Genomic DNA, 26,801 nt, shown 5'->3' on the forward strand with positions numbered 1-26,801 from the left:
AGCTTAATCCACCTACTTAAATTTGACACAAGTCGACAGGTCTTTGTGACAAAAAGCATTAAGTGACCATCCTCGTGCTCTTTGACATATGAAAGTCGCTTTAATACGATGATGTTACACAGACAGATATCATACCTGTATCCATGATGATGCAGCTACAGTCCTGGTTTCCCTTTCAGGTAAATGGGAGTAAGCCCTCTGGTCAGACTGGGTGAGATCCTGAATCCCTTGGCTGTTCAGACCAGAGTCTTTGCTGGGTTGTAACCAGTCTACATCTAACTGCAGGGAGAAATTAGTGTAGGAGACTTTCCTCCTCCCTCTTGTGAATGTTCAAGCCTGATGATGGTGAAATGCTATCTTTAGACTTTGTGCAAGCCCTGATTTAATACTCAAGGTCATTTCCTTCACCTAAGGGTAAAAAAACACTCCTCTACTCATTTTCCAATATCACTGAGAGTTCCTAAGCCTACCCAAAGCAAACGTAGCCATGAGTACGCAGACGCAAGATGAGAAGGGTTATCCAGCCAGACCTCTTTCCCAGTAAGCTTGCTGATAACCTGTAGTTCTTGAATGGTTTGAACTGCAAGTCTCCAAAATACTTTGTTCCCAACACAGTAGTAGAGTAGGACCTGGAGACTGTTTTAGAACTGTCAGCATGCCTCGTTATGTTTACACTCCGATGTGAAAAGTAATATATATGATGTCAGGGAGTTTCTATGCTTGTTGCTGTCACAGAAGCCAGTGGAAGTGGGAATTTAGAGCCCTGGAAAACTAGCCACCACACACAAGCACCCTGCCAGTTCCCTGCCAAAGCTTCTTGTGGTTAATGCAGGTCAGATGTCAGTGCAGTCAGACCTAAAATGGAATTGAAATTTTAAATAATGATAGTCCCAATTTAACATGGTTCTTAAGCATTTCCATAACTTCAGCACATGGGATATCTCATGGAACTTTTTAAAGCTTAGTGATCCCTATATACGTAGCAAGAGATTTAAGTCTTAATTTATCTGAAAAAATGAACATAGTATATGTGGAACAGTGATGGAAAATTGTTGGTAATGGGTCAAGTTGCATCTCCTGCTGATTTTCAAGAGTGTATGTGTTCATGTATAATTATAAATCACAAATAAAAATGTCTTGGCTCTAAGTGCTCATATCCTATGTCAAACTGAATCCTGAATGCATCTCATGACATGGCTGAGGCATGAAAGCATTTCTGGAGACGTTATCTAAGTGACAGTTGTGCTTTCACTTTATTTGCTAACTACACTTCTTAATATACTATCCTTTCTGAGTAGCCATGTAGAAAGGACAGCTAATTTAATTCCTTTCTTGCTGTAGAATTATATATAGCCAGCTGCTTTACAAGTTTCACAACAGTTGAATAACGCAAGGTCTGTGTTTAGCACTACACAAACCACTGAAATGCAACATTCTTGGCTTCTTAAATAAGGAACTGCAGAGAAGAGACCGTTACCTTTTGTCTTAGAAACTGTGAGGCAGAAGTTAACTTTAGTTGCTTAGTAGAAGGCCCAGTTGACATTATGGTACCAATCCAGGGGTAACTGGACCTTGAGCAGCCTCTTTCCACTGTAGCTCGAGAGGCATCATTACAACCCAGTGAAGAACTTATCTTCTCCCAAGGGGCTGAGGAGTGCATGCTGGAGGCAACGCTTTCTCCACTGCCAGCCCCCCTGACAATGCCTCGACAGAGCACCATATTAGGCAATGGGGCTGTTGGGAATGGCATCTGGGGACTCCAGTGATCATGCCTCCTAGGGAAGGAGCACAACCATAAGCTGCTGGTTGAGTGCACGGAGCCCTTTCCTGGCTGACAAGCCTGTTGCAGAGGTCAGCCAGAGAGGGCTATCATTCTTTGGGGAGGTGGAAACTACTCGGTGCTATTAATGGGTTTTTTCCTGGCTGTCCTCAGGAATGGAACTGTAAGCCAAGCATGACCATGAAAGGGGTCACACATGGCCAAAAGATTATGTTGAAGTATCTCCCATGTCTCTGCCACCCCCAGTGCCTGGAACTCTCCCCCTTCCTTTTTTCCTCACTCACTATAGTTCAGGTCTCTCCCATGAGCTCAGTTCTTGCCTCAGTTTTCCTAGCGATAGTCTGAACAGCCTTGAATTATGGTTTAGGAAAGAAACTACTGACTTCTTGGTCTGGCTTCAGTCATCGTCCCATCACAGAATTGCAGAAAAGCTGAAGTTGCAAAGGACTTCTGGAGATCATCTAGTCCAACTTCCCTGCTAGGAACAGAGTCATTTAGAGTAGGTTGCCCATGACATTGCTCATATTTTCAGTATCTCCTTGTATGTCTGCATGTGTGAGTTGAAGATTAGACTATAGTAATAGTGTTTCAGGACTGGTCTGTGCTGTAGATTTTGGCTAACATCTGTGCCTACTGCTTGGTAAGACAGGACTGGAACGATGTGTGATTTCTGACCAACGCTACTGTGTGATGAAGCCATGAAATACCTTTCAAAATAAAAGAAAAACTCAAGGCAAGTCCCTCAAAAGGCTCATAACCCTTTCATCTAAGCCTGGAAAGTGTGTAGCTTGGTGAGCTTTTGTTTATAAATTTGTGGCTTTTGCTGGTGAGCCAGGGATAATTTTCTAATTCAGTATTCATAAAAATACTCCCTGTTTCTCACTATTAAATTTCATAAGGACAGGTATACAGTCAATAATTTTCTGCTATTACTTTTCCATGCAAGAAATAGACTTCCATGCCACAGAGATATTATTTTATTCTCAGTGGAAGCAGTGAGAAACGTCATGGTAGTAAATCGGATATGTTCCAACATGTACTTTTTGTGGCAGAATTTTATATTTTCATATGAAAAATGTTCATATTTTCCTAACCCACAAAGCAACTCATATGTTAGTAATTAGACCAGAAAAAAAATAATCCTATGAACCCAAGTAAAGCTATTTTATAATTATCAGACTCCGTGTCTGTTGGCCTTTAATATACATTCTCCCCTTTATTATATGTGACGGGTGCTATGATCAGAAGATACAGCACTGAGCTCTTACCTGTAGCAAGGGATTCTCTTTGGACCCTCTGCAAGGATTTGCTATAACATCCACGTAATGCGGCTGGAAGTTCCTAAACAATATCAAATTCACACACACAGCTTAAAATTATATTTGTACTAAAAGTATTCCTCCCTTTTAAACATTAAATGGATTTATTAAGAATGAGAAGTATGGTTTAGTTATATTTAGACCTGAGTGCAAAGGAGTAACCTTATCAGCACTTCTGTGTGACAGAAGTTGAAACTTTATTTCCTGAATATGACCTGAGGTGGGGTCCCAAAGGTTAATACTCACAACATGACAAAAGTTAGTAAGAGCCATCTACTGTTACAGTTAAGGATTTCAACCTTTTAAATCTTTGCTTGTTGCAAGTATTTGAACTACAAGTCAATGCACTATCATCTCGAATAAATATTACTATTTTCAATCAGTCTAGAGTCCTAAAGCTTTTATAGGTTGAAAATAATCTTCCTTTAACATTTTAAAAATAATTTTTATCTAGTTAACTTATTCTTATGTTTTTAGATTGGAGAACACGTCATCCCAAAAAGATAACATTTAAATAGGATAAAAAGCCTGGTTTCTGTATCTCACATCTGAAAGGGAAGTGATTTAGATTAAAAAGAAAGAAAGAAAAACCAAACGTACTGTAGGTCCTATGCCAGGCAGCTAAGCTGATTTCTTCACTTTCTGCTAGCACTGAACACTGAACTCTAGATCTAATGGCATGGTAAAAATGAGATAAAGGCCTATGGATTCTCTGTGCATGATCCTCCTCAGTAAATGGATCCATTAGACTTCACGATTAAAGTCATATTAGATATTATTCCAGTTGATGGAAAGTTTGCTTAAACATAGGATATCATCTGACAGAAGCATATTGTTGTGGTTAAGTTATACATTTAAGCATAGGTTCAAGACCGATTGATTTAAACAAAGCAAACCCAAACTTGAAATTCAGCTTGGATTCCATGATATTCCAGAAGTGTCCTAAACTTCAATTGCCAAAAGCTCCCAAAATGTGCTGGGGCCCACCTCTATAAATTAGTACGAATACATGCAAGTAGATGACCTGCTTGTCAGGGAGAGACCTTATTGCTCTCTACAACTACCTGAAAGGAGGTTGTAGCAAAGAAGGGGTTGATCTCTTTTCCTAAGGAACAAGCGAAAGGACAAGAAGAAATGGCCTCAAGTTGAGCCAGGGGAGGTTTAGATTGGACATTAGGAAAAATTTCTTCACTGAAAGGGTTGTCAACCATTGGAACAGGCTGTCCAGGGAAGTGGTTGAGTCACCATCCCTGCAGGTATTTAAAAGATGTGTAGATGGGGTGCTTAGGGATGTGGTTTAGTGGTGGACTCAGCAGTGTGAGGTTAACACTTGTACTCAATCTTAAAGGTCTTTTCCAGCCTAAATTATTCTGTGATTCTATGAGTATTTTATCCCTCCAGGCTGAACAAGTTCAGTACCCTCTCCTCACAGAGCATAAGCGTTAGGCATCTGACCATGTCACTCTGAAGATGCCATGTGTTGCACGTGTGAAAGCAAAAAACAATTGAGAACTGCATTAAAATATTAAATGAAACCAAACTGTATCCAAATTCAACAAGCATATACCAAATGTGTGAAAAAAATTTGCTTTTACTTGAAGCTCAATATCTGCCTTCTTTCTTCATTTTTCAGAGACTGAAACTGAAAGTGCACCACCACCTCCAGGTTAGTGTGAAAAATGCTAATTTGCACTGTAACACTAACAACAGTTGCATGAAACTGCACAGCTAAAATATGATTTGTGTTAATTGTCCCTTTGAAAGTGAGAGGACAGTAAGAAAAATAAGAAAATGTGCCCAAATAAGATGTTCCCACTGAATGTTGATTTTTCAGACTCAACTTTTGCTTGTGACAGATTTGTTGTTTGCGTAATGATGCAAATGTCCTTCAGGATACAGGAAAAAGATGACCACTTAAATTCTGTGGCTAAATTTTGCTGTCTTCTTTGATGCTGAACAGCATCTAATTACCAAAATATTCCCTTTCATTTCTCCTTGAATGTACACTGTGAGTAAATTTGAAAGAATCAAGCACGGGATTCATTTCACCTAATTTTAGCCATCTGAAGATTAGGTATCTTGTCCAAGTTGTTCAACAGTGCTCCACCTGTAACCAGCAGAGCAGATCCTGGGTCATACACGCTCATGCAACAGGCATTTCCTGGATAACCTACCTAAAATGTCACTGGATGTCTATATATAGGCAATTGCTCTGAGGAGTCTGGTTGTCTGGATTGGAGTGGGTGAGTAACTTCCAGGAAGCCAAAGTCAGGTGAAGTGAAACTCATTCATAAGGACCAGGGCTTCAGGTAAAGCTGGAGCTCTGTGCAAAGCTGCTACATTTTCTTTAGTTGGAGCTGGAAAGGTAGGCAAGCTTTTGCCTTGTGGGTTTGATTTGCATTGAGTAACTTGAGTTATAGTCTCAGATGCTGATTAATATATATATACATTATGCATGTCTAATTTAACCATTTGGTGAGTTTTATTCTCTGTGTAGCTACCCAAACAGCAATACCAAACAGAATAAATACTCTGCAGGTGTTAAACCTGTATTTACTTACAGTCTTGCAAACTGGCATTTTAAGAGGCTGATTCAAGACATTTTTGTCTAAATGATACACTGTTTCATTAAAAAATGATGAAGTCTGGAGGGAGCAGTAGCATTTGCCACAAGGAGTCTCATGCTTAAATAACCCATATACTATTTTTATGTTAGGCCGAACTCTTTCATATTGTATATATTTGTAAGGAAAGTTAATTGATAATTCATTCAAGATGGTTGTATTTTACTCAATTGTAAAATCTGCTCACCTGATATTAAAGTAATTAATTTCAAAATATTCACACTGATATTCTTATCTAATATAGTTTGTACTTGAATTCATGTGCTTTATCAATCTTAACTTTTAAGTAGAACTAAAATGAGAACCGATTTTTGTAGACAGAAAGAAATAACATCTTTGAAGCATTATATTTAAAACATCTATTAACATTTTCAAATAAATAATCTCTTCATTTCTATTTAAATACACAGGATGAAATATGAAATCACTCCTGTAACCTGCTTCCTTTTCCCCATCCCTGTATTTCTGTAAAACAAGTAGGGTGTCGGTAGGCATTTATGGTTAGGCACGGACCAAATTGGAAGTGCCAGTCACTTCTAACTTCCTCCTGCCTGACTCAAGATGCTGTCATCTTGGATTATCAAGTGCTATCACACAAAGAGGGAAGTTGGTTGTTCAAGAATCCAAATGCTGTAACATATAAATAGTTTATTGGACATAATCAGCATTTTGAACTACACCAGGAATTTTTGGGAAGCCATTGTAAGAGCTGCTTCTAGATCTCAATGTCAAGCCATCAGGTTGTACGCTATGCCCTGATAAGGTTTTCAAATTGTATTTAGACATGCTACCACCTGCCAAGAACACTGAATTCTCCTAATCCCAGTTCCTAGCAGGAAAGAAAATGTTCCCATAGCAAAATTCCCACTGAAAAGGAACAGGTTTTACCATTAGGCCAAGATGGACAACCTGAAAACCGGAGCTTGGAAACTTAGGGAATCCAGACAGAAGCACCTGAGGCTTTGTCACAGTTCCAGAACATGGACTTGTCTTCCAAATTTCAAGTTTTATTTTCATAGTTACCATGGCTACACACATGTGAACAAGAAATCAGGGTAATCATAATATCAACTGGCTCTTGCAGATGTTTTCTCCATGGCACAAAAGTTATCTTAGCTCCATCTTGACAATGCTAGCCCATTGATCTTCATCCAAACCCATGTTCTATCAGGCAGTTAACAGGTAAGTTTGCCACAGAAAGTAATTGTTCACAGGCAATAGAATATTGAGTGTTTACACCTTGAAGACACACAATTCATGTGATTTGACAAGTCTTTAAATGGCCTTGTATACAAATTGAATGAGATAGGAGAATATGAATCCTAATGAATCCTGAAAGAGAGAAAGCATAGAAATTTTTATTTTGTTGAAAATCCAGTCCAAGATTTCTCACACATATGAGGTCAAAGATAATTCACGTTAACCTGTTTGGAGTAGAGGACAAGCTGGCAACTCTTCTGATCAAGAAAACTGAAAACAAATAACCTACGAGAGGTTATGATGATAATGATGAAGACGATGATAAAGAATTAAGACCACCCTCAATACAGTCTCTTTGTTGTCTACTTTGTCTTAAGGATAAACCAATTAGGGTGATGGAGCTCTGGATACCATTAATATTTGGCAGTATCTCATGTCTGATCCAATTCCATTCAAATTAACAATGATATGTAACTCATTGCAAAGGTTTTCATGGATAAGCCCAAGAACAAGATACTAACAATTGTTACTTCTTAAGAACTCAGTATTTTTCTTCCACTGAGTAAAGCAACATCAATCTTATACGACTCCTTCAATATATAGAAAACGCATTGAAATGCACAGAGCTGTATAATGCTTTATGGGATCACAACTGTATATTACATATACACATATATCAATAATTCTTTAATTTTGGTTTTTCAGTACTAGCAGAACCTAGAATATTGCTGTATTTTTTAATGCTGTGTAAGTTTTTCTTTTTACTTTAAGATCCTCTCAAAAATATACTTGTACTTCCTACACAGAACAAAAAACGCCGCAGGAGGATGGAACTGGAAAGGGTAAAGGTGAGTCTGAGATTATGTTTTAAAAATGGGCAGTCAAGAGAACATTCCCAAACACTGTTCTGATGCTGCATTGCTTGAGCTTTAATTCAGAATTTTGGTGCCAAATTTCAGAAGTGGGTTGTGAAGCTTCCTGGATCCTTTTTCTGCATGACTTATCCAACACGTGGAAGTTATGATACTTACGGGTATCTTCAAAAATTCTGCACAAGACTGACGCTTTAGCAACAATATTTATATAGACTGTTTAATTAATAGATCAAATTTCAAGTGATTTGCATGAGCAGAAAGCCATGTTTAAGTGAGCCCGGATGTTGACACTGACCAAGCTTGCTAAAACTCAGATACTACGCACATTGGTAGCTTTTAAATAAACCGGACAACCTCCTGCTGTCGTTCTAAGCTGTTTCTATTCTACCACAGAAGCTCAGTATTGCATGTTTTACCTTTCAGCAAAGTCCAATAGATTGTTTGTCACCTGAAAAAAGAAATAATACATTTGTCTTTCTGTCCTTATTGGGAGCCCAGCAGTTGAGCTCATTACAAGTTCTCAAAAATGTCTTTGAGGACCGTCTGCTGTGAACAAACCCATAACTGTTCCACTAGCCATGCATGTAAAAATCAGCTCAATTTTTAATATATTTTTTTTTGCCGTTGAGGTTAGACTCCAGCTCTGTTGGCAATTGTTCCAGTTACAAAGATACATTTTGAGGGAACTGGGCCAAATTCCACTCCTTTTTGTACTCCCTGCCAAAGTAGAATTCAAACAGCTCATCAGCTTTTTTTTTTTTCCTTCGCTCTGATAAAAGGCTAAAGCAGACCAAAATATACTTACAACTGATGCAGTGCTTGCTTTTCATTTGGCATGGTTATGTTTTTTCATGGCAAATCAAGAAATGGCTTGCTTGAAATGTATTCTGGCTTTTGGTCTCTTCTAGACAAAATCTTGCCTTTTAGACAGACTGGATCCATACTTGATACTTGCAGATTTATTTGGCATGCGTGGTGATTTTTCTCAGCAAAGTCAAAATATAAACACTGAGAGTGTGTGATTCAAGTACCCTTTTGAAAATAAAAATTCTCAACCGGGATTCGGTGCATGTTATTTTGCCAGCTATCTTTGCATTGAGCAATTATTTTGACACACAAAATTTCATGTGAGTAATCAAATCTGTCATCTTGATAATGGAAACACAATTCAAGAATAATTTGCATGCCTAATGATAGGAAAAAAAGATGAAGGTCTTGCCTCCAGCTATTTCAGCAATTAGTTCTGCTTGCTTTAATTTTGATATGAGAGAAATGTTTGTTCTGGGAATGAACATGAATGGTGCTTTCCCCACTGCTTACAAGTCTACATTTTACTGAATAAAAAAGAAAACATGGTAGGTATCTTATCAAAGACTTCTGTTATCTTTTTATACATTATTATGTTTCTGTTTTGAGCCTAGTAAAGAACACAGGTATTTCCTGAGGGGAAAAATGCTCTCTTGGTGCTTACCCTGTCTAGAAGGATTTTGCTACCAAAAAAATTGTTTGACATCCAAGTATGGGAAGTATTTCCAGTTTCAGTTCACCTATGGCAGCAGCCACCTCAGTACGAATTCCAGTGAAAGTCTGAATATCAATATGTAGAAAAAATGACCTTCTGCCATGCTCCAGTGAAACTGTCACCTCTGCAAAGCAATGTAGATGTCAACTACAGACGCTAGGTAGTAGATGTGTTTTTAATTAGGTATAGTGCATTTGTTCCTATCAGCTTCTGTTTCGTTGCAGATTATCACCAAGTAAGGGAAAGTATACCTTCTTAGAGTGATTCCTTCATGTTTGTCTGCCAGAAGAAAATCTTTACAATGGCGAGCGTAATTCACAAAACTGGAAAAGGTTCCATTTTTCCAATCTTTTCAAAATCATTTACACTAGAAAATCAGTGTATGAATGTATGAGAAAATGAGGCCAGCAGGACTAGGGCAGCGATTGTCCCCCTGTACACGGCACTGGTGAGGCTGCTCCTGGAATGGTGTGTTCAGTTTTGGGCCCCTCACTACAAGAAAGACATTGAGGCGCTGGAGCGTGTCCAGAGAAGGGCAATAAGGCTGGTGGGGGGTCTGAAGAACAAGTCTTATGAGAAGCAACTGAGGGAGCTGGGGTTGTTCAGCCTGGAGAAAAGGGGGCTGAGGGGAGACCTTATCGCTCTCTACAACTACCTGAAAGGAGGTCGTAGTGAGGTGGGGGTCGGTCTCTTCTCCCAAGTAACAAGTGACAGGACAAGAGGAAACGGCTTCAAGTTGCGTCAGGGGAGGTTTAGATTGGATATTAGGAAAAAATTTCTTTACTGAAGGGAAACGAGGACAGAACCAGCTAGAGGTTAGCTTTTGCATAGGCTATTTATAAAACTGTTTCTGTAGCTTCAGAAGTAACAGATTTGGGTACTTCCCTGACTGGGGACGAGATGTGAAAGTTTTTCTATCTGAATTCCACAGCAATTCTACAGTAGCTGTGTGTTAGCCGTTGTGACCTCTTTGCTGCTAGTTTATAAGAAACAGCACTCTGTAGGCACCTGGGACAGCCCTTCTCTGCAGCATGGACAGGCTGTGCTGGAACCTGGCACCTAGGAAAGAAAGCTTGGTAGTCCACATAAACCACATAGTCCATAATTTTCACCTCATTTCTAAGACAAAATTAACAGCAGAAGGAAGGAAGATAAAGTATACCTATCTGTGTGTCTGTTTTACTGTTCTATTTCTTTTTAGTAGTTATTGTCTGTGTGAAATTAGATAGTTACGTCTCTTTATGTGCACTGTAACGTTAAGAAATAGAGGACTGTGATAAATTTGTCGTCTTGTGGTTATTTCGCTGTAAATCAGTAGCTCAGAGCAGTAAAAATAAAATTTTCTTACATACATTAATCTTTTATAGCATTTCTAGTTTCAAAAATATCTGAAGTAATTTTGTAAAAAAATCGGGATATATATGATTATCCATTTTATTTCAGAGAAAAAAGTGAAACAGCAGAAATCACCAAATTTACTACGTTATTTCATACTCATCAATTTGCATACTTCTGCCTTTGTTTTTAGTTTTAGCATTATCGAACATGTGGAATATTGTTGTAATTGTATTCCAAATTGCTGGAATAATAAATTATTTTAGATATCAATTTGCTCATTCCTTTTTTTTTTTAGGTCCCATCCAGCCATTCAGAGACCTACTAAAATTTCTGCATGTTTTACTGATATCTTTTTCTCTAGGTTCCATTCAACCATCTACTAAAATGTCTGCATGTTTCATTCTTGCATTTCTCCAGGTTTCACTTATCCATTCATCTCTCTACTAAAATTTCCATTGCTGTACGTACGTACTTCAGTTACTATTTCCAACGTGCCAAGTCCCCTCGACGGGACTGCTGATTACTTTTTGAAAATCAGATGGGTAATTGAAGGCAACCAAATTTTAAACCCCTTCTCTCAGAAAGGTTAAACTGCGCTCAGCAATTTCAGCATAAACCAAACTGATTCAGCCAGTTGGTTGAGTTACTCTGTATTTATTAATACTCAGCGAAGACAAGGGTTCACTCTTTGCGGTGTTTACCTACCTCCTGCAGTAGCACAGATAAATGTTAAGGCACTCTGAAGTCACCTGCAGCTGCTAAACTGTGTCTCTGCCCTGTTCACCACCCTGCCTATATATGCCTGACATATCTCTCATGCTTACATCCCATGGTCATCACTGAACGAGAGGAGGGAACAACAACAAAGAAGGATTAATTAGCCAAGGTCTGCTTATGCCATTGGATGATGCAGGTGGTGAGAACTCTTAGAACTCTTCCACTAAATGAATTCTTTTTTTTTTTTTGCTATGAATACGAAATTATTTTTTGTAAGATAACACATTAATCCTTCATATGTAGGCCTACCTTTTACAACTGACATATTCCTCCCAAGGGAATTTTAAAAAGAAGTCTGATGAATCATCAAAAAGGAATGAGTAAAATGTTACGGCTGAGTAGTTAAATTCTATCAAGACTTTAAATTAGCCTTCAGTGGTTAAGCAAGCATAAAAAATTAATAAGATCAGTATTTACAAAAATGCAACTATGTTTTATATGTGTTTTTTTCATAGTTATTATATTTGTCCTTAAGAAAATATAGACAAATTATAACTTTAAGGTCAAAATCAAAGGATAACTTCGGAGTTAAAATTTGATTCTGGAAACACAAATCTAAAATCTAAAAAACCAACCAAAACATTCTTTAAAAATGTGTGTTAATATTTTTCCAAAGATATTCTTGTTCAACTGTCTTTTCCACCACTTTGAATTGTTCTCCAGATGATTTTCTGATACCATGTAAAAGACACGTTATCTTTACATTATGTACGTATCAAATCCTGACTAGATCTAGTTTATTCTAGCCTTTCAAATTCTACATTGGTAATTTTTTTATTATTATTTTACCATTAGGGTTTTAAGACACCGAGACTTTTTGCGTATTTTTATCAGAAACTGGTATCTCTGAGGTTTCTAGTCAACATAAAAAATTCAAAAAGATATAGGAGACTTGTAAAGATAGTCTTTACCTTATTCTGGCTTTCTAATAATCATGATTACAGCATTTCAGGGTTAATGCCAGTTTCATGTTATTTCAGACTTTTGATTTATATAAATATATACATCAATGTACTCTATGACATTAAACATTTTAAAATACCTGGATAACAATTGCTTGTAGTGATTTAATACCTGATGATGGTCAATTTTTAGTGTGGTTAAAAGGAAAATCCAGTGTGATGATAACAGTTCTGTCTGTATTTTAAACTAGTCTCTTATAATGCAGCAAAAAGTGAGTTGTTTGTTCCTAGCATTTTAAAATAATGTTCTAATAAAGAAATTGCAAAGTATTAATACAGGGGACTATTTTTAACTGTTGCATACCTTGATTTAATGATGCTGAATGCATATATGGTGCACATTTTAATTGCAGACATGGACATCAGAGAAATGGCATCTTCCTCAGGTCAGATATGTGATTGACCTTGATTTCATTGTGGCTTTTTTTGTATTTACTGTGGATTACATCTCTAACAAACAGAACCACTCAGCAGCTTTCATATAAACTCATGATTTAATAATAGATCACAGTCCACATCTCATTTTTCTTTTACTTGCTTGAAACATTAAGGTTTACCATTTCAGCTACTGAATTACGCAAAGCTTTCTTCATCAGTTTGAAACTTCCATTGTGAATGCTCCTGACTATTATGATTTCTTTCCCTTTCTTTTGCAGGTTTTACGTTTTCACGTAGTTGTTTTAAAGCAGATGATCGTCTGTGCTTTCAGTTTCTTTATGTACTTTTGTATTTGTATTTCTTTTCACAGATGAAGATGACACTTCAGTTAGTACTCCACCAGCAGGTTAGGACTGCGATAGTGCTTTGTGTGTGTATGTATGTATGTATTTTTCTCTTGCCTATTAATGAAGAAAGAGCCCAAACCGTTGGACTGAACTCAAGACATACTAATTAGAGAAAAAGTTTTTTGAAGTGCCCTACAATAAATTAATCTCTGTTCAGAACTACAAGACCTTCATACCAGAAAAGTTCCTTTCCAGTCCTGTCTTGAGGTCTTTGGTAGAACTTCTGCCATTGGAAGGTAAAATATCAGCAGCTCTGGAAGCAACTCCCCTTATCTTTTCCTATCCACAAACATGGAGTGCATTTTTAGGGTTAGATTTGAGAGGCAAATTCCAGAATTACAAATAAAACAGATGCCTTATGATTTCAAAACAGGTCTATCCACATAATTGCCTATCACCTCACCTTAGGCCATATGACCTACAAGGTACTTTGAATGTACTGCTCCAAGCCGTTGCTGCCAAACTGGCAGATAAAATCCCTTTGGTTGATGGCAGTAAAGAAAAGCGACAGCACAGGGGTCCATCATGATAGATGTAACATAGGTAAAATTTCTCCATTGCTTGATTAATATGTTTTTTAAAAATAGACTGTAAATGAAGCAGAAATTTTGAAGACTAGAAAATGCTTTGCACGGTATCAGATGAAAAACATGCTCTTAATTGTCTTCACTGCCCTAAATGATTGCATTTTCTTGATTTCTACCAAAAGAATTTGCATTATTAACTTTGGGCTGCATGCTATCTGTGAAGTTAGTACATTGATTTACAGTAGTAGAGGACCTCATTGGTAAAAGCTAAATATATAAATAACATTTTAAATCACAAAACCCTAAAATTTAATTTTAACTATTTATTATTATTTTGCTCAACCTAGATAAATAAATAGACTATTTAAATAATTCTTGAACAACATATATTCATCTGTTATCTGGAAGTACACAAATCATGAAGAAATCATCAGCTTCAAAGAACCCTTCTAAATATGAAATACTAAAAAGGAAATCTTGAATGGGAATTAAACTAAACTAATTTAGATTTTCTAGAGAAAAGGGGGAAAATTTCTGAATTTTTTTCTCAGCTGTTCACTTCCTTTTTCTGGTAATCAAATTGTTTCTCACGGGTCTGGTCCTAAATATCTAGTCTAATCTTCTTGCATGAAGAATCGATGTTCTTTAAATCCCAATGATCTGAGGTCAGTTAAGCGGTGATCTCTGAGCTGGTGTCATCTAAATTGCTCTTCCCTTTCAGATGGGATGTCTAGGCCAGCGGAAAGAAAAGATTCAGGTGAGACCTCCTGAAAAACATGTTGAAACCATCCAAATTTTACAAAATACGGTTATTAAGTTATTTCTTAAAGATTATATTTAATTTAATTGTTTATACAGTATCAAACTGTAGAAATGCTTTTAGGTTTAGAGCAAATAGGTGTTGGCAGCTAAAGCAGGAGTGAGAGAAGGCTCTGCTGCACAAGACAGGACACGTACCAGTATTTTACACATACATACATACCTATCTATCTATATCTATTTCTATATAGATAGATATGCGACTATTCCCTTCCTCCTCAGCCTACAGGGTGACAGTGGCTTACCTGCATCCCACACACAGGCCCCAGGAGACTGTAGGAGACTGGCTTCTTCTCACAGCTCAAAGGACGGTGGGGAAAACTTAGCAAAGTCATAACCTTTTTCTTCCTACCCTGGCAGGTAACGCATACTGCACCCACTTTTGTGGTTTCAGGATTTGCAGCCTCTGGAACAAAATGAGCAGCAGGTACTTCAACCATGCTTATTGACCTGGCATAGCCGCCTATGCCAGCCCCCCCCGAGCCAACGTCAAGCCCACGTTTCCTTCTGTTTGTTTAATAAATAGGAAAATGTTAATACCTAAAGGTGACCGTAATATTTAGGTGTTATGTTATGCGGTACTGAATTAATGACTCTATGTAAGCTTCTTCCATTTATCAAGCATTGTCACACCATTTTGTTCACACCAGTAACTCTCACTTGTTCTTATGTTGTTTCCATATACTAGCACGTTATACTGGCATAAACTAAATATCTAGGTTATATAGAGAGTATATATAGATGTGTATCTATATATATATTTGTGTTCGTGTATGTCTGTGTATATGTTTTCATATATGTGTATATACGTGTGTATATACATGTATGTCTTTACCTGCAAGACATATTGTACAAGCAGACGTATACAGAGGTGTTAGGCATACCACCCTAAAGTCACTTAAAGACTGAAAGGCAAAGATTTTATAGCAATGCTATCAAATATTTCTATACCTTTTAAAAATTCCTAATAGACTTTAGGATAATAAAAACAGTTTTGCTGCATTTTCTGATGGTTGTCATGAGTTGTGTTGCATTCATGAGCGATGGAACTTTTCATGAGTTAGAAAGGTTTTGACTTCTGGCAAATGAGTTTCTACAGAAAATACTGAGCAAGGAAAGAAACTTTTCATTTCAAATCCAGGACTTGGTCACTTGACTAAGGAGAAGTGTTGCGTGACTGGTTCCTCATGTATGCTAGTTATGAAACCAAAACCAAAAGAGCATTGGATAAACTATAAAAAGCTACCTTCGCTTCTGAAACAACCAGAAGTTCAAGGGGAACAAGGGAGACACGAGTCTGATTTGAAAGAGACAGATGGCTTTGTTAATTATAGCTGTACATTTCCACATTTGCTCTGCTCTTCAGCATTACCAGGGCAGTACTGGCTTTACTCAGCTTCCCCTATGCACTGACCATAACTCCTCAAAAAAAAGGAGATGTGGCATTTGGTCTCCGCAAGTTCTCGTTTCTCATATGAGACACATGCTTTGCCTCTCTGTAGAAAGGGAGCAGGTAATGGACAGACACTCACTGCCTTGCTCTCCCTGCTTTTTCTGTTAGGAAACAGCTTTGACCATGGTTTTGCATGTATTTACCCAAGATGTAACTGCATAGCACAAAGCCAGGGCTGTTCAGATAAGCAGAAAGACCAGAAACGCACAGCTATGCTGGGACAGTTCTCTGCCCTGGGGAGACCACTCACTTGCTGCTTCTCTCAGTACCATTGCTCCTTTTCACTTCTAAAATCTTAATTTCCAGCAGAGAATGTGCTGTGTCTGAACATGCGACACAATCATTTCCAGCTGACAAACTTTTTTTCTGTAAAATATCAGCCAGTGCACATGGCAGGAGATGGTACTGGCTGATCCCCAAACTCACTGCTTCTACCACGGTACAAGAGAACAAAGTTCAAAAGTAAGCTTCATCCCGGCCCTATTTTGCGGACAAAGAGGAAAAACTAGCTTGTACAATTGACTGAGTTTGGGCTTGAGAGAGACCCACCAAAACTGTGCATCGTACGTGTTTCGTCTGTGCTTAAAGCTGTTTGTGTTTTCAGAACCTCCATCTCTTCTGAAAAACAAAGAGCTGCCCTTTGTGCATTGCCTCCGTAAAGCACTCATGGTTGAATGCTGGTGCCATTCGAGTTGCCCAGTGCCCGTCTTGGCTGATGAGGTTCGCCTCTCTTCCTCCCTGATAGTTTCATTTTCTGTCACCACAGAGGTAGCGTTCTTGCAGGAACTGTATACAGTGTGACAGCCAAGCAATGGATGTCAGTGTGAACAAAAACTTACATATCTTTCAGGACACCTGAAGAGAGAGGTAATAGGGTTAGAGAGTTTAGTAAGTTCAGGTAAGTGTATTTTGGAGAGAGTAAAACGAGTTCAGATGATTGACATTTCCCTCTCTCTCTCTGCATCTCAGTATGGTCTCTTGGAGAAGGAGCTCCAGAAGAGACAGAAAAACGTGATGACTCCCAAAGATCCACTTTATTTGTCGAAAAACCTCAGAGCGGTTAAAAAAAAGCGGTTCAGTGAGCGTCGGTAAGTGCTTAGCAACAAAAATCAAAAGCCCCTTTCAGAGAGACAGAGACTGAGGCAGAACCTGGAAAGGCATGCGGTTCCTGTGACAGTCAGCTTCTGCTCTCAGCTACAAGTACTTCCACTGATTTTAGTTGGATGTGAACTCCACTCTTCACAGGAAAAAAGGACTGTAGGAAGAGAAACAAAACCCAATTGCTTAATTCAAGACAAGCTCGAAATCTAGTCGTTTACTGAGCACAATAGGTAAGAGGTATAGTTTCCGGGGAAGAGAGCTGGTTACTGTGATGCTGTTACTGATATGTCAGGAAGATCTACCCAAAGGTCTGCAGCGTGGCTCAGAGGTTGCTGGGTCAACTTTTGCACCCTACAGCAGTGTGTAAATTATCAGGTAGACAAATAGGGGCAGCTCTGTAGGGAAGCTGGTAGGGTCACCCGCACTGTAACCATTCTGGGGAATTTGCTCTGGAGTAGCTCTGGTTTAGTCTGGTGGCCGCTACACCTTTCAGCAGTTGGAACACAGGTGTTAAACTCTCAGAGCGCATCTTTGGTTTTAATTCCATCCCAGAGGAATACAGTTCAAGCTCTGTGAAGACTTTCTGTGTCATGAACCAGAGCACAGTAAATGGGGACAGTCAGGAGGTTCACTTCCAAACTGCGCTCCTGAGCCATACGAACACGGTAAGGGAGTTGCACCCTACGCAGGGTAGCAGCAATGGTGAGAAGTTCGGTATGGGCTACTTAATATGTCTTCTGTGTACTTGGATACACTAAAATGTGGTCACATGGTTGGGCTTTTTTGTATGTCTATTATTTTTCTTCGTTTCTGAATAGAAAAATAGCATTTTGGGAGGATTTATTTGGAAAATAAATCTAAGGAGTTATATGTATTCTCCTCTGGAGACCATGAATGTTAGTATGGAAACTCAGCAGGGGCTGGGCGGTGGTGTTCTGAAAATTGAGGTAACTTTTACTGTTCCCAAATTATTGTTTATAGAAGACTCTCTCCCCTGCCTTCTCAGCTTAAAGAATTAATGAAAGAAATGCATGAAGAGCTCCAGGCTTTCTTTTCCAGACTGGAATTTATTCATGTTACAACCACCTGGTAGCCTAGAAGCACCTGTGCTTGTTTTAAGCAAAGAAATTCAAATATTGGGATCAATTCACCCATGACAACATGGAGTTTTGCCTCAACTAATTTATCCTGCCTCTCAATGTCTCAAGCTCCACACTGAGATGGGCAAAAGGCTTCCAGACCCAAGATCATCAGTCTCTGTAACACTTCAGTACTGTCATAGTCTGTGCGACTCCATCTGACTCTTACCGTCACGGTAGAGCTAGCACATGGAGACTGGAAGGACCGGTAGTAAAAGAAACTGTGACTGACCAACCACATGTTCCTCAATGACTGCATTATTCTTTTCTCTTTTTAAAAGGTGGGAATATTACATTTATAGCCAAAGTAGAAGCCAAAGATCTTCTCCGAAAGCCAAATGTTAAGTGGTTTAAAGGAAAATGGATGGACCTGGCCAGCAAAGCGGGGAAGCACCTGCAGCTGAAAGAGTCCTTTGAGCGTCACACTAAGGTATGTCTTTGTTTTTGCTTTTTACGAGGGCGAAGCTCCAAAGAGAGCTTAAAGATTGATTTAAGACGACAGGTAGAAATTCAAGAGCGGTGGATTCTAACCCTGGCTTCCCCATGCAGATATCAGTGATGATCTCTGACGCTGCACAGAAGCAGACTTTCTTGCTCTCCCAGCACAGGACAAGTAGTGGTGGGGAAATCAAAGTTTTCTGTTGCCATTTGTGGGTTCCAGTTTCTTTCCAGAGCCCTTTGCTTGAGTTATTCCTTACTCCTGGTTTAGGTCTGAAAGATTAAACTTGTAACTTCTGTTTTATGCAAATGTATCTCCCGCATTAATGAACAATTATGTTTGATTTTTAGATTCACACATTTGAGATGCATATCATTCAAGCTAAAGAAAACTACGCAGGGAACTATCGCTGTGAAGTATCTTATAAGGACAAGTTTGATAGTTGCTCTTTTGACCTTGAAGTCACTGGTAAGATTCCACTTGTGTCTGTAAAGCTTTATAAAGCTTTATTATTATTTTTTTTTAAACTTGAAATGTCACCTAGTTCTGTTCAGAACGTTTAAAGGAAGTAATTCTTAAAGTGAACATTTTTAGCACAGAGCTCAGAGAATTTTCTTAAGTGTCTGTAATTTATTGTTTAAAAGAACATTGGTATAGATAGCATGTGAGACACTTATCCAAAAATTAGAAAAGCTGGCAGATAAAACTAGTATTGAATTCAAATTAGGCTCTGGCAGGCAAGACAGAGAGCTAGGCTTAGGGCTGTTCAGAGAGCGAGGCTTCATCTGGCAGCATCTGAGCAGACGGATGTGGAGTGGTCTTGGCTCACCTGTGCTTTGCACCCTGTTTGGGCATGGTATAACCGTACTCCAGAAAGCTATTTCTTCCACTCTTCATCAAAATAATTAGCACAATGTGGAGAGCACTGGAGAGTCATACCTGTGTCTTCTTCTGTGTTATAAAAGGCTGTACTCTGGCAAACGTTAACCCACAGGCTTATCGTTTCCTTTGAGAGCAGTTCTGCCAGCACAACAGCGCACGCATACCTGCACGGCCAGACTCAGAAAGATGGATGTCTTCCGAAATGCCAGGGCCAGCAGCCAGTGGACAAAATAGTTGTTCACCCTCATAAAGCACGCCTACCAAATGGCCCCAACTGTTCGTTCGCCAGTCAGGGGAACTCGGTCACAGTTAAGGGGACATTTGATGGCTGACTGACAGCCCGAGGGGCATAGGTAGGTGCGTGACTTCGGAGGGCAGCGAGGCGGGGAACAGCCTGGCTCTGCATCCATTCTCTGGCTGTGGATCCTCACCACTTAGTCTCATCCAGGCTGGCACAAGTGGGTAATTCACACAAGGGGAATTCATCCTTGCTTCGAGAATCAACCCACGTCTGCGGCTGTAGAGAAGACTGCCTCTTCCCTCCGACGCTGAGCGTACTGCGAAAGTGCAAGAGGCAAGCGGGAGAGAAAGGGTAGGGAATGGGAAGACCAAAAGGCCAGAGCCTGTGTCTAGGCAGGAAAGGGACCAGAGAGAAACATCACAGAGACAGATGTCCTACACAGAACTACAGAAAGTAGTTTAGAGAAATGCGTTAAGTAAACTTAGCTTAGCGTTGAGCAGCTTTGCATTTATCAGAACTTTTACCAAAGGAGCAGCACAAACTGTGGTCACTTAGCAGGAAATTGAAGACATTTCATATGCCAGATTACACCGATTACATAAATTACATTAATTTCAAATTATGGTTTTTATTACCTTTATTTCGTAGAATCTTCCCAAGCTACTCCATCCATTGACATCAGATCTGCTTTCAAAAGAAGGTAACTTCAAACAGTGATCCCCTGAAGCTCCTCAGTAATGAAGGCTGGTAGCATGCACAGAACTTGCATCAATATTGGCAGGCAATTGAATCAAGTATTTAAAAAAAACAAAACTTTTTTTTGTAGATAAAGATTAAGGAGTGGTTGGTAGTGGGTAGAATGAAATAGTTACAACTCATAGCCAGTTCGTCTGATATTAAATACTCTACTGTGAAATTAGTGTCATTGCTGTAAGTGAAGACGGAATAATTAAGGCAATTACATATCTCTTTCTTTAGAGGTTTTTAAAATAATGTTTTAATTCATTAAAATATTCTACTGTGTGTTTCCTGAAAATTCTCAGCTACAATATGAAAGTTCCTGGTCCCTATCTTGTACTGATTAAAAGCAGAGAGAAAATTCACACTGATTTATAAAAGATAGGATATGGCTTTATGTTATCTTACAGTGAAAAAGTATGTCATAAGGCCATCATTACAGAAAAACTACAAATAATATATTGCATAGTATGTAAGATAAAGCATTGTGTCTGAAGTCTTTTCCTTTGTTAGTTACCTTTGTGATAAAATAACAATTCAAACCAGTATAGATTGTGATAAAATAGTAATTCAAACCAGTATAGATGTCGTCTTTACGTTTTGTGGAGAAAATTGTCTTAGAAGGCCAGAAGTACTCAGAATGAAAATGTTTAACAAAGAAATTTAATGCGGTTTATTAATTTACACATACAAGGGAAGTTGTAACTTAGAAGTAACTGCTTTTATTTAGAGAGATTTAATTTGAAGACTGAATGCAAATGATACTACATTCAAGGTGCACTCCTTTCTTGAGCACGTTTTTATAAAACTGCAATAACTATTCTGCCCAAGCAGATGAGGATATCTGGATATTTTCTGATTTTCTAAGTAATATCTTGCACGCAAAATCTGGAATGAAATATTGGCATCATTTGACAAAATTTGTAGGATTTTGCCCTAACTGTTAACAAGTATTAAGGGCATTTCTTTTGTCTATATGTGCTTTATAATAAAGTATTACTGCTTAAAGTCACATTATAGAAAGAAATGCACCTTCACAGGATTGTGATCCTATCTGTAAAAATGTACAATGTAGTGTTTCTACTTGTTTAAACTGATTTCTTCCTTCATTTAGAGAAAGGTTAAATCTTAAATGCAATGCTCTGCAATCGGTATTTGACACAGCTATGCATTGTTAAAAGCACCATCCAGCAATGCAAATCTTTGTTTTACATTCATAGCAAAAGATCAGCACAAGCCCTTTGTTTTTATACACATACACTATGGAAATGAAAAACAAAGCTCGTTGTGTTGACTAGCTCACATTTATTTGTGTTACTGAAATCTAACACAAATCTTGGCAAATTTATGTATGCCGTTACAAAAATTTGTCATCAAAGTATAATAACAAGCAATACAAACCTTTGTGTTATTTTTCACAAGTGCCTAAGGAAACATAATTCGTGTGAAAAAGAATACAAGTTTGTGTTGATTTTATACCACTATTTGTGTGTCTGGACAGTATTGGGTATATGAGATGTGTAGAGTGTTTGCAATGTGTGTTGTCTAAGTCTTCCTGTATTAAACAAAGATTTGATCTTTTTCTATTAATAACAGCGGTGATGGACAAGAGGATGCAGGAGAACTTGACTTTAGTGGTCTCCTGAAACGTAGGTGAGAACCAAGTGATGCAGTGAGCAGGTGTGGATTGCAAACCGTTAGGTTCGCACACAGAAAGAGTCAGGTGTAGCATTAATAACTTCTTAAGAATTTTCTGACCGTTCATTTTTTTTTCAACGTTTCTAACTATCATTCTCATAGCATAATATGCAAATGTCCAGTTAATTGTACCTTTAAGTGTGCAGAAAAGAAACCTCAGATTTGAGTGCACCGGGAAAAAAGTGAGCCGCAACCTAAAGAGGCCAATAACATTTAGTTTACTTGCTATTTATTTTGTGTTTGCATGGAGGGTAGAGGGGGACAATTTCCTACACAGGGATGAGCAGTTCAGAAAATTGAATCTGGTGCAAGAGGAAAAAACTGCAAGGGTTAAATTTGTCTCTTTGGGTACACCTTAATTTGATTTTATAAGCATCCTGATATGAAAACCCATATATCATGCCTTAAAACTGAAAAAACCTTGGGCACATGTTTCTCTGGTTCGCCTTAAAAATCTGGTGTTACAACAGCTTTGCCTCTATTTCAGAACTTAAACCTAGCTTAGTTTTTTAACAGATTAAAACAAGATAATTAGTCATTTTTTTTAAACTTATCACAGAAATACTACATGCCATGGGAATCAATGGCAACTGACCACAGAGAACTGGAAAAGGAACTAGATCCTTTTATTTCATCTACCACTTACTCTGAAAGGGGAAAACCCAATATGCAGTATTAATTACACAAAAAGTTCACAATGGGCTCATGGGCTATGATGGTGAGGATAGTATTTAAGCAACTGAAGCAAACACAAAAGACTGAAGAGAAAAGCAGGCAGTGTAAGATTTACCTGAACCAATTCAAATCCACCAGGTCTTTGGTTTCTTAATCTTCTCATCCCTAATTAGGATCTTCAGTTTGACTTTTTATCATACTAACACAACTTACCACGACAGTTCTCATGACTGCCTGAGGGGTGTTTTATTAGCAACATAGGACTTGCATGTAAGAGGTCTTGGTGGTTTTTGTGGAAAGAGAAATGTGATTTAAGAGTCATTATCACTTCACTAACAAGTAACTCACGTGTGTTGTAAGATAAATACTGTATAGCCATATACACATAGTATACCTATTGTGTGGTTAATGGGAAAAGCAAACTTTTAGGTTTTAAACACCATTATTTGATGTTGGTCAAATCGGTTCATCCCCTCCTTGCTTCAGGCACCGAAATGCAACCTCATACTTCATTGAATAAGAGCTTAACTGAATAAGATTGCTAATTAAGCCCCAGTGTGGATCTTAATATCCATTTTTATGAAGACAAATACATGTTTTCATTTCAATTTTTTTCAAGAGGCAATGTTGCAGGTGCACTCCTTCTCTTTTGTGTGGTTATATTATCAAGGAAAGAGCGAGAACTTTTCACCTGTGGTGCATAATACTTGAAATATGTTTTTAAAAAAAACCTAAATGCATAGAATCTACATACTGCCTGTTTTCTAATTTCGTGCTGGTCTTGCAGGAAGACAAACCAGTTCTTATCTCAGTAAGCCACTCTGTGACTGGTTATGCTTCGTCAATGCAATGGATCAGTAATGGCACGAAATTCCAAAAGGCACAAGATCTCAAAACCACTCAAACATTTAGGTCCTTTTTTTTAAAAGGTACATCTTTCAACGCAATGCACATTTTTGGGGAAAAGATCTGAAAGCGATTTTGTGGAGAGGTCAGTCTGCTTGGGACATACCAAGCATTGTTTGCCCACTACTCACAGCAGAAACTGTAGTGGTCTCAGAACAAAGTTGGTTTGCTCTAAGTGTCAAAATTTGTTCTCCAGTTACGCCAGAGGAAAAAAGAGTCTGGAATTAATTAATTCAAGCGGGTTGAAAATAAGGATACTCTAACTGATCCTCATTTTCAGCTACTGCCTGATTTAAAGGGGTACATTATCTTGATTCCCATGGTGAGTACCTCTCCTTAGCACAGACAGGCATTGCATGGCAAGCAACCAGCCCTGGGGGAGGAGAAATGCCACCCCAAGGGGTGTGTCAGCTTATACATATGTTTGCAAGCTGATCTTGACTGGTCACCATGCAGAAGGAATCTCACGAAACGCCAGTGTTTGCTGTACATAGTCACTCTCCGGAAAGCATGAGCACAGATAAAAATAAAAGGAATGAAACATAAAATTACATACCTGAGAGTGTCTGACAGTAATTCTAAGATAGCAATGTCAGCATGTCAAAGACTCCTCAGTGAGAAACTTTTTTCCTTTTTAAAATAACACTGGCGTATTATAAAAATTAAGAAACCTCATGGATTAAATAGCAAAGTGGTTTTCCATGGTTCCTCATCCAACCATGCAGAGATTCTCAGGGACCCCCAGTGCTACTTCTGTATATGTTAAAAAAAATTCTCTGTCGGACTTGATCGAGCTCAGCTCTAACAGTGTCTCACTCCAAATCTCAGGGGGTTTTTTATTTCTCAACTGTTTATTTTCTTGCTCTATTCTCTAAAGTATTGATTTCATTAGACCAACTAGATCAGATCCGAATGATCTTCTGATCCTAATGAATTTATAGGAAAAAATGTCTAGATGTCTGCTCCAATTCCCAGATTGTTCTAGCAGTTCGCCTTTTTGAGCTAAGCTGTCAATCTCAAAACTTGTCATTTTGTTTAGCATGCTTCCATTGTTCTCTCATTTAATGGCTGCCATTGTGGAAATAATTATACTTCTCTTTATTGGTTGTCTTAGCCTGGAATTGCAGATAGTAAATATGGTATTGAAATTTCTGTATAAAGGTGATGCTATTCACACAGGCCTCTGAAAGCACTTCCTGCTCTTAAGACTGAGATAAACATGGAAGCCAACAGATCCATCTTGCAAGTCCAAGCTGGTGTGGAAATCTCCAGTTCCTATCCATATGCCAACTTTAAGTAACTCTGAGAAGCACTGGTGTAACTATAAACAGACCCAGATTCCCTTGGATTTCGATGTCCTTTCATTGGTCACCCTTAGTAGCAATTACAGGGACTCAGGGTTTGAAAGCATTTTTATACAATTATGAGATGTACAGATTGGACTCAGATCTCAGTGTTGCCATCATAAATTGTAACTGATTCCACTCAAGTTACAACAGATGAAACAGATTTAAGCAGGATTAGCCCATATGCTATTATAGTACTACATTTTCAAACTGTATTTTTTTTTTAAATAATGAAGCAATATAAAAACTCTCATAACTGATTCCATCAGAAAAGGCCAAATTTAAACTTATATCCAAATTCTGCCCTGAAGAAGTGTAAAAGAAGGTGGGAATGTCACTCTGAGCTATTCTACTTGTGCCGAGTGAAATAAAAAAATATGATAGCAGCCTTCAAATTTTGATCAAAACATTTCTATCCTCACCATAGATTCAGGTTCACCTTTTTTTTTATGGTGTGATAAAGCTAACTAACTCTTCTCCCATAATTTTATTTTGCTACCGTTAGGGAGGTTAAACAGCAAGAGGAAGAACCTGAGGTAGATGTGTGGGAGCTCCTGAAGAACGCGAATCCCAGTGAATATGAGAAGATTGCTTTTCAGTATGGTATCACTGACCTGAGAGGCATGTTAAAGCGTCTGAAGCGCATGCGCAGGGAAGTGAAGAAGAGTGCAGGTATGGATAAGGCAGAATATTCTTATGTTCAGTAGTCAAACATGAGCGCCCACCTTAAAAACCCAAACTTGCTTCATTTCCATGTTAGGGGACTCGCACATTACAACTCAAGCCTTACTACTGCAAGGAGTTAATCAGAAGAAGTCTTTGATCCACTGTGGTTAGTGTAACCACCTGATCCCATTCAGTGCTTGCCAAAAGTGTCCCTCCCTCTTGGCCAAACAGCAGTTCCAACTGGAACAAAGTCCCCCAGTTGTGTGGAAAGGCATTTCTGATCAAACAGTATAGAAATTAGGCCTCGTGTTATTAAGATCTTCTGCTCTAAAATAGAGTGGCTCCAAACACATTGTTGGCTCTTTGTAATTTCATTTTGCACTTAATCTGACATTCCTCGGAAATCCCAGCTGTATTAAAAACTCTCCACCCTGCACTGGGTGAGGACATTCAGGCCTGTCTTTTCCCATCTACCCTCCTGAATAGTATGAGTGGTGTAATACATGCATAAATATAGATATGTGTTTATATGTATGTGTATATATAAGTATATAAAATACATGTATATGTTGCATAATAGGTATACACACACACACATATAAATATAACGCACTACCCATTATACTACTGTGGCATTTGCTTGTTCCTGGAGAGCATTTCAGAACTGGATGCAATATCTACATCTGCTGTTCCACTGGTTTCCTGGAGGAGTCCCTTTTGTGTAGGTGAAATCCTCCACAAATCCAGCTGCATTCCAGCTGCTTGATATACCCTCTCTCCTCACCCATTACCTCACATCAGAACATGAGTTCTGTTACTACACATTATGTTTTATTTATATTTTTCATTTGCTGGTTTAGCTGAGTCTAGCCACAGTTGGAGAGAGAAACGGAGTCAGTGGGCTTTGAATGAGCCACTGGGGCAGTTTCTGTACCCAGTGGAGCTCTCTAAGGAGTTGAAGCCCAGGGAAACTCCTCAACTTCCCCCAG

At 38.5% G+C, this 26,801-nt stretch overlaps 1 protein-coding gene across 1 annotated transcript in view; it reads left to right on the plus strand.

Annotated features, from left to right (window-relative positions):
* Positions 1-487: 487 nt before the first annotated feature.
* MYBPC1 (myosin binding protein C, slow type) overlaps positions 488-26,801 on the plus strand; it is a 61,718-nt gene continuing 35,404 nt past the window's right edge. Inside the window, 9 exon segments of the mRNA XM_009887436.1 lie at positions 488-540; positions 7,695-7,771; positions 13,146-13,181; positions 16,951-17,073; positions 18,503-18,651; positions 19,011-19,128; positions 20,432-20,483; positions 22,118-22,174; positions 25,652-25,818. Of these exon segments, the coding sequence (XP_009885738.1) occupies positions 488-540; positions 7,695-7,771; positions 13,146-13,181; positions 16,951-17,073; positions 18,503-18,651; positions 19,011-19,128; positions 20,432-20,483; positions 22,118-22,174; positions 25,652-25,818 (832 nt within the window).

This window comes from Charadrius vociferus, unplaced genomic scaffold (assembly GCF_000708025.1).
Source record: "Charadrius vociferus isolate BGI_N301 unplaced genomic scaffold, ASM70802v2 scaffold196, whole genome shotgun sequence".
Lineage (NCBI taxonomy): Eukaryota > Metazoa > Chordata > Aves > Charadriiformes > Charadriidae > Charadrius > Charadrius vociferus.